Below are 12,127 nucleotides of genomic sequence, written 5' to 3'. Positions count from 1 at the left end.
ATACTTGCTAGGATAACTTATTAATTAGTTTTAATTGGCATTTAATCGGATTAGATTAGCATAAGACCCTAATCACCCCCCCTCTAGGGTCTAACAATTGGTATCAGAGCTTGGTGCTCTTTGATTTAAGGTCTAATCGCCTTGAGTTAAAGATCCAAGTTATCTTTTTGTGCTAATCTAGTTATGATTGCATTTGTCTTGCTTGCATATGTTCATATATATATCTTGAATATGAATGTATTTTGTTTAGGCTATAAATCCAATGTTGCTCCTAAATTCATTAATTTTCCCTATGCACAATGGGTTTCTAGATTTAAACTATTTGTTGAATCTAGAAATATCGACTTATGGGAAGTTATTGATTGTGCTTATATTGTGCCCATATTGGAGAAATCCGAGTGGAGCGATCATGATAATAAAATATTTACAATGAACAAGCGTTTGTTAGAATTTTTGCTTAATGCTTTTGACTCATCCTTTTCTAACAAATTTGTTCATTTTGATAGTGCTTACAAACTTTAAAAATTTATTGAAGCACATCAAGGGGACTTGGAGGCAATCCGACAAGCTTTGGAGGATTCTTCTTCAAGTTTATGTGGAGCATCATGCACACGGTCACTAGGCGATAGCCATAGTGTGGTAAGCGATTCGGAATCCGAAAGTGATATATCCATCAATGAACTCGCTTATGCATATGAGAAATTATTGCATGCCTATACAAAATTACAAAATAATTTTATTGATCTTAAAAGCAAGCATGTAGAATTGAAATCCGATCATGAGAAGCTAGTGTCCAAATTTGACATCATTGAAAATGAAAATATAATGCTTAAAGAAAACAATGATATGTTAAATTTGGAAAATGAAAAATTGATCTCATCCATTTCTAGCTTAACTCATGCAAATAATGCCATGCTAGAAGTAGAATGCATTAGAAATGAATTTGATTCTTTTAAGAATAACCATACATGCTCTACTTCTATTATCAATGATGTTGTATCTAATGATGAGTTGAATCATGTGAAAAACCGCATATCTTGTTTAGATTCAACCTTAAACACATGCATTGATAATCATAACAAGCTTATGGACTTGTGTGCAAAGTCTAATGCAAACTCTTCTAAGAAACCTACACACTATGCACACATGTATAACAAAGTCTATAAATGCACTAATTGCGATCGTAAAGGCCACCTTGCTAGATTTTGTTATAATGCACAAAAACCCATCAAGATTAATCATGTTTATGCATCCCATCAAGCTTCATCATCACACTCACATGTACACACACGTATAAATCATCATAAACATGCCCATATGTACAAATGTGAGTTTTGTGATCATTTTGGTCATTTGGCCAAATATTATTTTGATTTGAAAAGAAAATCACGTTTGCCAAATGTATCTAGTAGACCACATGTTTTTAAATGTGAGGTTTGTGGTAGGTTTGGACATCTTGCTAAATTTTGTTTTGATTTGCAAAATACTCCAAATTTGCAATTTGCTCCAAAAAGGCCACCTTTGTTTAATGATGTTTCTCATTTGTAAAATAATCTTAAAAGACCATCTTTACTTGCAAATGTTCCTCGTGCACTTCCACATGGTCAACATAACCAAATGCATCCTCTTCATTGTACTTATTGCAATCGAATGGGTCATTTACATAATTATTGCTATGACCGGACCCGTGCACTAAATGCGCCCAAATGGGTTCATAACCCTAGGGCTTTGAGCTTGAATGATAGGGGTCATGTCCCTAAATCTTTTGGTACCAAGAGTTCTTGGGTACCAAAACAAATTTAATTTTTTAACCAAGAATCAAATGCATCCTCTTCATTGCACTTATTGCAATCGAATGGGTCATTTGCATAATTATTGCTATGACCGGACCCGTGCACTAAATGCGCCCAAATGGGTTCATAACCCTAGGGCTTTGAGCTTGAATGATAGGGGTCATGTCCCTAAATCTTTTGGTACCAAGAGTTCTTGGGTACCAAAATAAATTTAATTTTTTTTTTACCAAGAATTTTAGAAGTTTTTATTTTCCTTTTTCTTGGTTTTGAAAAATGTATTTTAATCTTTTATGAAAACAATTCTTTTTATTGGTCAAATTCTTTTGTTTTCATAATTCCTAGCTTTGATTTTGATGAGAGGTTTGTATTTATATAACCCTCCGGATTTATTGGGTGTTTATTCCCAAATCATGTTTACCGGATGCTAGAATGATTATATGGGTTAGAACAAGCTTAAGGGCTTGATATATTGTTGCCTCTCTTGAAATTCTTTTATTAAAGATTTTGTTTTGAATTATTGCTTTGAATTTATTATATTTCACTTATATGATGATATTTATGTGTTTGTGCTTATGGATCATCTATTCGTGCCTTATAATGTATTCCATATGTGGTTTGATCAAATCCCACAAAGAAAATTTTCTTGATTGATCAAACATCGTTTTTGGATTTAAACTTTGATTTATGATTTCATTGGTTGATTTGTTTTCATTTGAAAACTTTTTACATGATTCTCATGTCTTCCTTCTTGTGATTTCATAAATCTTTTTTTTACATGGTTTTTATGTTTTTGATATGAGACAATATGTTCATCTTGATATATTTATATATGTTCTCATTATCTCTTGAATGTGAGTGATTCTTAGCATATTTTTTTATGCTTGCTCACATGTTTGCCATGATCTTTTATTGCTTATATTTTATATGGCATTTTGATAGGGGGAGCAATCCCTATACTTGCTTCATACTCACCCATGCTTATTTGTAGGGGAAGCTTTCGCTCTCTTAATTCTTTTGTCCCCTTGTTGATGTTGTCAAAGGGGGAGAAATATTGTGAGTATATCTATCTTGTTTGTTTATATGCATGTGAGTTATTATCTTGTATATGTTCATTTACTTCATGTATATACTTCTTTTTGTAAATTATTTATCATCATCAAAAAGGGGGAGATTGTTGGCCTTTTTGTTTTGATGATGTTTAACAAATATTTTACCACTAATGTTGTTTGTCTAGTATTTGTGTTTTCTTATTTATTATAGACAAACAACGTAGTTGAAGGATGGATGGATTGCGCCATAACGATCATATCCAATGGAGGTTGACGGAATTATGGAGTGAAGCATCGTACAATTCAAGTTCAAGATCCAAGTTTAGCTTCATCCGCAACGTGTACCAAGTTGAGCTCAATGAAGATCAATATCAAGCTTGGGTAATTTAGTTTAGGATTTATATTATGTGTGTTAAGTACGTTAAGCTCAATTATTTATACACACACTTGAAATTGGCTTCTTCGTATATATATATATAGTTATATATATAGTTATATATACATAAGTTTTGGTTTCTATGCATATATATAGTTTTATATATATACATACATATGTTTTGGGTTTTCATGTTTATAATATGAAATCACATATTTCATATTTACTATTGTGTTTTTGAAAACATTACATAGAATATGCAATTTTGTGAAAATATTGTATTCTTAGTTTGTAGACTTCAATATCAGTTTATACATGTTTTACTAAGTCTATAAAAATATTTCACAAAGTTTCAAAAGTTGGTTTATGTCAAAACATCAAAATTTAAGTATCTTATATTTTTATGTTTTGAACTATTTTGTAAAATGATGATATTTTTTATTTTGGAGGTCCTTTCTGATAACCAGTCGCTGTAGCATGTTTATTATCATGTCTACAATCATTCCCCAAAGTTTTACATTTTTTGGAATTTATTTGATATTTTTTAACAGTATTTTAAATCAGCATATCAATTTTTCTGCATATCAGTTTTCGGTCGACCGATCCGGTCGACCGCTCGTTTGTTCTTTCGTCAGCATGGTCCAGAGAGTTGGTCGGTCGACCGATGCGGTCGACCGAAAGCTCCATCGGTCGACCGCACCGGTCGACCGACGATGGTCCAGATTGTTTCTTTGGGTTTTTGCTCTCCGTCGGTCGACCGATAGAATTTCCGGTCGACCGCCCATATTACCGTTGATTTCCCAACGGCTATTTTCTGAGCTGATTTTTCTGGGGCTTTTTGGACTTTTGCTTGGGGGTTTGGCTGAGATTTTGAGTGGGTATAAATACCCTATTGATGTTCTCTTTCAACTCAACCAAGAGAATTGTTTTAAACAAGTTTAAGGGTGTTTTGTGTTTGTTTAAAAGAGTGTTTAAGATTTTGGTTTGTGAAGATAATTTCACAAGGGCTTGAGGAGATAATCTTTGGTGTTTGAGCTTCAAATCATCTCTCTCTCACTCTTGTCATTTATTGGAGAAGTTTTCTAAACTCAATCTAGCTTTACATTTTATTGTTTGATTATTATTTTATTAAGCTAGTGTTTATATTGAGTTTAGTTGATTTTATTTATCTCTTTGTACACACGCAACCATTGAGCTTATTGTATTTACATTCATAGTATAATTGGGTTGTGGGATTGTGTAACTTAGAGAGTGAGCTTATAATTCGTTCTCATTCATTATAGAAAACAAACACTTTGTATTGAGCCTATTTGTGAGAATTCACTTGTAATACACTTGTACACCGAGAGAAGTGTGTGATGAGAGACGGGGTCGAATCCAAGAGGAGTGGCGTCGGTTGACGTGCCTAGGGAGAGGTTGTAACCGAGCACTTAAGGAGGAGGACACGGGCTAAGACCAACACTTAGTGTGTGAGGTGTGATTACATAGTGATTGTATTATGAGGTGTAAACGTTGTTCGGGTGAACGTAGAAAACCCGGTTGTGATAGTGGAGATCTCCTCGAGGTGAGGAGCGGAGACGTAGGTCGTGGGGACCGAACTTCGTAATCATATTGTTTGTTTGTGATTGTATTGGCGCACTTTCTTTTATGTTCATATCTTATATCGCCTCTGTATATTGCTTGTTAATTATATTGCCCACTATCTAGTTTAGATTGTTTACCCTTGAGTTTATATATCCTTGCACATACATTGCCTATATCTCCTTGTTAGGATATATCTTGTTGTTCATATTGCTTATCCTAGCTCATATACATTGTTGTATTTCATACTTGCTAGGATAACTTATTAATTAATTTTAATTAGCATATAATCGGATTAGATTAGCATAAGACCCTAATCACCCCCCCTCTAGGGTCTAACAGAATGTAGCTTTCTTGGTGGATGGAGAGGCAACGGCTATGGGTGTGTGGTCAAAGTTAGAGAGTACCTTCATGACGAAGAGTCTAACAAATCGGATCTACTTGAAATTTAAATTGTGTACTTGTAAAATAGAGGAAAGCTCATCAATCCGAGAGTACATCAATAAGTTCGATAGGATCATATCGGATTTGAAAGACATTGATGTGAAAGTAGAAGACGAGGATCAAGCACTTCTGCTACTTCTTTCTTTACCAAAGTCTTATGAGAACCTGATACAAATATTGATGCTTGTAGGTGATAATTTGAAGATGGATTAGACTAGAACATCACTTCTAGCGGATGATCTTCAAAAATTTACAACTAGTGACATAACTATTAGTAGTAATGAGGAGCAAGCACAATGATTGTTTGTAAAAGGAAAGAGCAATGAGCGAGGAAAAGACAAGGGAGAAAAGTCTAGATCGAAATCAAGACCTCTTGCAAGAAGACCGTGTTTCAAATGTGGTGAGCTTGGGTATTTCAAGGTCGATTGTCCTAATAAGAGAATATGTAGGAAGAAGAACAATAAGAAAAACAAGAGAAGAGAAGACAAGAAAGAGGCGAGCTATGTTTCAGAGGAAGGGAACAAAAAAAATGATATTCTGTTACGTGCGGTGAAGATATCTTCGGTAAGTGGATTCTTGATTCGGGTTGCTCTTACCATATGTGTCCAAATAGGAAGTAGTTTACTGTCTATAGGAATATTAATGGTGAAACCGTATTGATGAGAAATAACCATGCTTGTAAAACAATGGGGCTTAGTGATATCAAAATCAAGATGCATGATGGACTGGTCAGAATCCTGATGGATGTGAGGTATGACCCTGACTTGCGAAAGAATCTTATCTCAGTTGGTGCTTTGGTCTCTGGTGGTTGCAAGATAGTTACAGATAACGGAGTAAAGAAGGTTGTTCGAGGTTCCTTGGTAGTGATAAAGGACATTCGTCATGATAACCTATATACTCTCTCGGATACGACGGTGACAGGAGATGCAACAGTTAGAACTGATTAAAGTGGTAGAGACCCATGTGAGCACACTCGATTATGACATAGACGGATTGGGAACATGTTAGAAAAGGGTCTAGATTTGCTTGATAAGGAAGGTTTGCTGAAGAACATGAAGAAACATTGCATGGATTTTTGCGAGGATTGTGTGTACGGAAAGGCGCACATGGTTCAGTTCCTGAAAAGCAAGCACAATAGCAAAGGTATATTAGACTATGTGCATACAGATGTTTGGGGTCCGGCTCCGACAACTTCCAAGGACGGTTCTAGGTATTTTGTCTCGTTTATAAATGAATATTCCAGATATGCTTGGGTTTATTTTCTTAAGCATAAGAATGAGGTATTCGAAACATTCAAAAAGTGGAAAACAATGATTAAGAACAGAACATGCAAAAATTTGAAGACATTGAGATCTAATAACGGTACAGAGTATACAGAGAGTACTTTCAAGAAATTCTGTGATCAGGAGGGTATTGCTCGACACTAAACAGTTAGGTCTACTCCATAACAAAATGGAATCGCAAAGAGACTGAACTGTATACTACGGGAGAAAGTAATGAGTATGCGATCATATATTGGTTTGGATAAAGAATGATGGGCAGAAACGATTGCTACAGCTTGTTACATAGTGAATCGTTCTCCACATTCGACATTGGATGGTGATGTACCCTATCAGGTATGGTCAGGGGAGCATGCAGATTATGATAGGCTCAAAATTTTTGGATGTACAGCCTACTACCACGTGAACGAGGGAAAGCTTGACGCGAGAGCTAAGAAGGCAATGTTCTTGGGGTATGCAAAAGCGTAAAAGGTTATCACCTTTGGTGTACAGAAACTTCTAAGTTCGTGATTAGCAGAGATGTTACCTTTGATGAGAAATCTATGATAGCTTTATCAAAAGCTAGAGCGCTCGAGAATGATGGTGTTGAGATTATTGGGATTTTAAAGTCCCAGATGATTGACATAGAACCTAAGGACCAATTAGTTTCTAGTCGTGTTCAAGAGGAGGATCATGGAGACACTCGGGAAAAGAGTGATGATGAGCTTGAACGGGGGGAGGTTCAGTAAGAAAATATACATGCACTACGACAGCAACAGCTCGAAGATAGTTTAGCTTCCACTAGGCTAAGATAAGCATACAAGCAGGTTCAGAAGCTGGGGTTAGTTCAGCCTCTGAAGCACTATGATCAGATAAATTTGGTTGAGTACGCACTCTCGATGGAGGATGATGAGCCGGTCACCTTCAAAGAAGTTATTCGGGGCAGGAATAGTGAGAGTTGGTTGGCTACGATGGAGGAAGAGATGGAATCTCTCCGGAAGAACCAAACATGAGAGGTAGTCTCATTCCCCGTAAGGAGAAGAGCTATTGGTTGTAAGTGGGTATACAAGAGAAAGGATGATCCTTCCGAGCTTGGCGATACAAGGTACAAGACTAGACTAGTGGCTAAGGGGTTTGCACAAAGAGTGGGTCTAGATTACAATGAGATTTTTTCTCCAGTGGTGAAACACACTTCTATTCGGGTGCTATTGAGTATTGTTGCTCATTGTGATCTTAAGGTGGAACAACTCGATGTCAAAACAGCCTTCTTGCATGGAGACTTTAAGGAGAAAATCTATATGTATCAGCCTGAGGGTTACAAGGTTGAGGATAAGGAGTATCATGTATGTCGCTTAAGAAAACACTCTATGGATTGAAATAATCTCTTTGCAGTGGTACAAGCAATTTGACTTCTTCATGCTAAAACATGAGTTTTCCAGAAGTGATTATGACTGTTGTGTTTATATTCGAAAACTTTGTGGAGGTGATTATATCTATCTTCTTTTGTATGTGGATAACATGCTTATTGCTTCGAGAAGCAAGGTGAAGATAGATAGGTTAAAATCTCAACTTGGTAAACAATTTGAGATGAAAGACATGGGCGTTGCTAAGAAAATACTGAGTATGGAGATTTGAAGAAAGCGGGTGAATCGACGATTGTTCTTGAGTCAGAAGAGCTATATTAAGCGGGTTATCGTAAGGTTTGGGATGCAAAGTGATAGGTCAGTGGTGACTCCATTGGCTTCACATTTCAGGCTCTCAGGTAAGCAATCTTTCACTACAGCAGAAGAGAAGGCACACATGGAACGTGTATCTTATGCTAGCGCAGTTGGCAATTTAATGTACGTAATGGTGTGTACACGTTCAAATATTTCACAAGCAGTCAGTGTGGTCAGTAGGTTCATGGCAAATCTGGAAAGGCATATTGAGAAGAAGTAAAATGGGTCCTGAGATATTTGAAGGGTACCGCTGATACGGGTTTGTGTTTTGTTGGAGATACGTATCAGATTGATGGGTTTGTAGACTCAGATTATACGGACGATCTAGATAGACGACGATCTACTACTGGTTATGTGTTCAGAATACATGGTGCTCCAGTTAGTTAGCGATCGATGTTACAGGCTATAGTGATATTTTCTACAACAGAAGCAGAATACATGACCATGACAGAGGGAGTGAAGGAAGCATTGTGGTTGTGGGATCTTCTAGATGATTTGGGGATTGAGCAGGAGTATGCGAACTTGTGGTGTGATAGCTAGAGTGCGATTCATTTGGCTAAGAATCAAGTTCATCATATACGTACCAAGCATATCGACGTCAGGTATCATTTTATACAGGATGTCATAGAGGAAGGTGATATTTCTCTCATGAAGGTGCACAAATGAGAATCTCACAGACATGTTGACCAAGGTGGTAACAGGTAGTAAGTTACAGCATTGCTTGGACTTACTTCATATCAGCCCGTATTGATCTGCCTAAGAGGGCATGGTCATTCGGGACGGTGATGGGGTGAGGTGGAGACTATATAGAGAACAATGTGCAGAACTAGGATTAGCTTGATCTCGGTCAGATGGTACGTAGACAGCCATGGTATAATGGTGCAACTGGTTTTTTGGTCTGGTTTAGTGTTTCAGATCTCTCTTGTGATGTTCGTGGTGTTCTTCTGGTATTCGTCCAAAATTTAAGGTTTATCAAATGATGTACGAGGTGGAGAATTGTGAGCGCGAGACACCCTGAAGTGTCTAGGCACCCAAGACACCTCGGGGTGTCTCGGGCGTAACCGGAGCAGGCGAGTTGTTTTCGTTTTGAACCTTGTTTTCTTGATATAAATGGGAACTTCGTTCCTAGGATTTTTTAAGAGAGTAAGGGGACTGTCATCAACGAAAAAGAGAGTTTTTCAGATCTGAAAAAGGTGAGATCGTGAAGAGAGAAAAGAGAGAGTGCTTGGAGAGATTGTACAAAAAAGAGGTCATCTTCTCTTGGGTAAAATCAAAGCCTCGTCTTTGGGACGAGCTTATAGGTTGTGCAAGTTTGCCGAACCACGTAAATCTTATGTTTTCTTTATTGTTCTCTGTATATTTGCCATTGCTTGTCGTTCCCTCGATATTCAGATCTAGATTTGATATCGGGAAGAGTGTATATCTCACCTCGCTGAGATATTCACTTTTGTTCTTATTTCATATCGAAACAGGAACATCGAGTTTGGCTTGAGTTTTGTGAAAAACAAAACTCAGGGCTTTTTCTCGAGGTGATTTGCTTCCGCGGCGAGTGGGCGTGTCGCCCCAACAGAATAAATACTCATTATATAAAAAATCAGAAAGTGTCACCAAATAGCTGGAGATGTTGGAGTAGCAAAACTCCAATGCAAAAAAACAGACACGAGCAGTACCAAAGATCACTTGAAGTAAAGGAGTTATTTGTAGAAAAGCCATAATCAATGAAAAAATAAACCCAAATTAAAAAAAGAAAAAAAGGATCAGAATAAATCTTGTTAATAAATTAAGCTGTTAATTAATTACCTTACCAAGTGTCATCACTAAAGCTTCTTTAAGTACAATTTTTACTCTCTAAACAGAACTTTCAGGGGAAGAAAAAAAATTCCAAGAGCTCAATTCCTTCACTAAAACCAAATCAATTTCAACTTTTAAATAAAAAAATCATATTTTAGGACCAAAAGGGAGAGCCAGACTAGCTTACAAAAAATGGATAACTTAACCCGTTAATTAATTACAATTTCTAATTACTTTACCAAATGTCATCATTAAAGCTCCTCTTTTCAAACCACATTTTAATTTCAAAACAGAAAATTCTTCCCAACCTCAATTTCACGATTCTGCACTAAAACCAAATCAAATTTCGCCACACATACACACACAAATCACATTTTACTAAACCAAGAAGGGAGAGACGGACAAGCTCAAAATTTGCTCTAAAAAAATCTATAAATTAGCCCCTGAATTATTTTTCTAATTAATTTTACTAAATCGGATCACTGAAGTTTCTCTCTTCAAATTACAGTTTTCAATCTCTAAACGTAATCCTTTCTAACCTCAATTCTCCAATTCTGCACTAAAGCCAAATCAAATTTGGTAAATAAAAAAAAGAAATCTCATTTTTTTAAAAACAAAAAGGGAGCGACAGACAAGCTCAAAATCTGCTTAGCATACAAAAAAAACTATAGATAACCCATTAATGAATTCCAAAATTCTAATCTAAACCCTTCTCTGTTAAAACCACAAATTTAAATTTCTTCAAAGAAAATTCTTTCCAACCTCAATTTCCCAATTTTCCACTAAAACCAAATCAAATTCAAAAAAGAAATCACTTTTTTCGAAAAATAACAAAAAGGAAGTGACAGACGAGCTCAAATTTGCTTAACATAAAAAACTGTAGATAACCCATTAATTAATTACAAAGTTCTAATCAACTTACCAATTATCATCACTAAACCTCTCTCTGTTCAATCCGAAAATTTAAACTTCTAAAAAAAAAAAATCTTTCCAACCTCAATTCCGAAATCAATTTCGAAATCACATTTTAAAGAAAGAACCAAAAAAAAGGAGTAACAGGCAAGCTCAAACTCTGCTTAACAAAAAAAATCTACAAATCAATCCATTAATGAATTACAAATAGTAATCAACTTATCAAACACCATCACTAAATCTCTCTCTTTTCAAATTTCAAACCGGAAAATTCTTTGGAACCTCAATTCCCAAATTCTCCACTAAACCAAATCAAGTTCAACAAAAAGAAAACACATTTTCACTCAAATTTCGAAAGTAACAGAGATCAAACCTTCTCTCTGAGCTCGCTCCACCGCGACGATATTAGGATCCACGATCGCCCTCTTCTCTCTGGATCGCGATCTGCTGCTGCTTCCCCTCTTCTCTCGAGACGCACGATGCATTTCTCCGCATAGAAAACCCTAGAGATCGAAATATGAGAGAGAGAGAGAGAGAGAGAGAGAGAGAGAGAGAGGAAAATGAGAATTACAAGAGGTTTTAAATTGAAATTTTGGGGGTATTTAAGCATTTGGGGGTAAGAAAGCGACAAGAGAGAGGGAGAGATTAATTAGAAGCATTAATTAAAGAGATTAGAGAGCTCCGGTCTCTTTTGAGGCGGCAACCGAAACATTCTTACCTCAGTGTGTTCCTTGATTTTTCACTTAAAACCCTTATAATTCCTTAGTTTGCAATTTAGGCCATTGTTGCATATTTACTAGCGTGTTGCAAACTAGTAAAAGAAAATAGGGTCTAAAGTATCAGATTGGTATTTTTAGTAAGACACGATTTCCGATATGAAATTTTATTTTTATTCGACAATATAAGGTATTAATTATTGATTTCTGCTTATAATAAGACATGAATTCTTGTCCTTGGCTAAGAATCTGGTGCAAAAGCGTCATACGACCATCACATGACATTTTTGTGAGACATTTGTCAATATTTATGCTCAGTTTAAAATAAAAAACTTCAAAATATGCAAATTTTACACAAGTCTCATAAATTTTGGACTGTCAATTATCATTTATAAATGTTATGTCATTTAGTCACTTTCACATGAGAGTTTAAAACGGTTCGCAAAAGGTTACGTGATGGTCTTCTTCGTCGACAGCAAGCATTCATG

The 12,127-nt window shown here is 36.0% G+C and overlaps 1 protein-coding gene across 1 annotated transcript in view; it reads right to left on the bottom strand.

Annotated features, from left to right (window-relative positions):
- Positions 1-11,532, bottom strand: part of LOC109840435 — a 41,762-nt gene extending 30,230 nt beyond the window's left edge. Inside the window, exon 1 of the mRNA XM_020409083.1 lies at positions 11,297-11,532. Within this exon, the coding sequence (XP_020264672.1) occupies positions 11,297-11,408 (112 nt within the window). The 5' untranslated portion in view covers positions 11,409-11,532. The remainder of the gene's footprint in view (positions 1-11,296) is intronic.

The sequence above is a fragment of the Asparagus officinalis genome, chromosome 5 (assembly GCF_001876935.1).
Source record: "Asparagus officinalis chromosome 5, Aspof.V1, whole genome shotgun sequence".
Taxonomy (NCBI): domain Eukaryota; kingdom Viridiplantae; phylum Streptophyta; class Magnoliopsida; order Asparagales; family Asparagaceae; genus Asparagus; species Asparagus officinalis.
The sequence above is the reverse complement of the archived record's forward strand: the minus strand, read 5'-3'. Positions and strand labels throughout refer to the sequence as shown.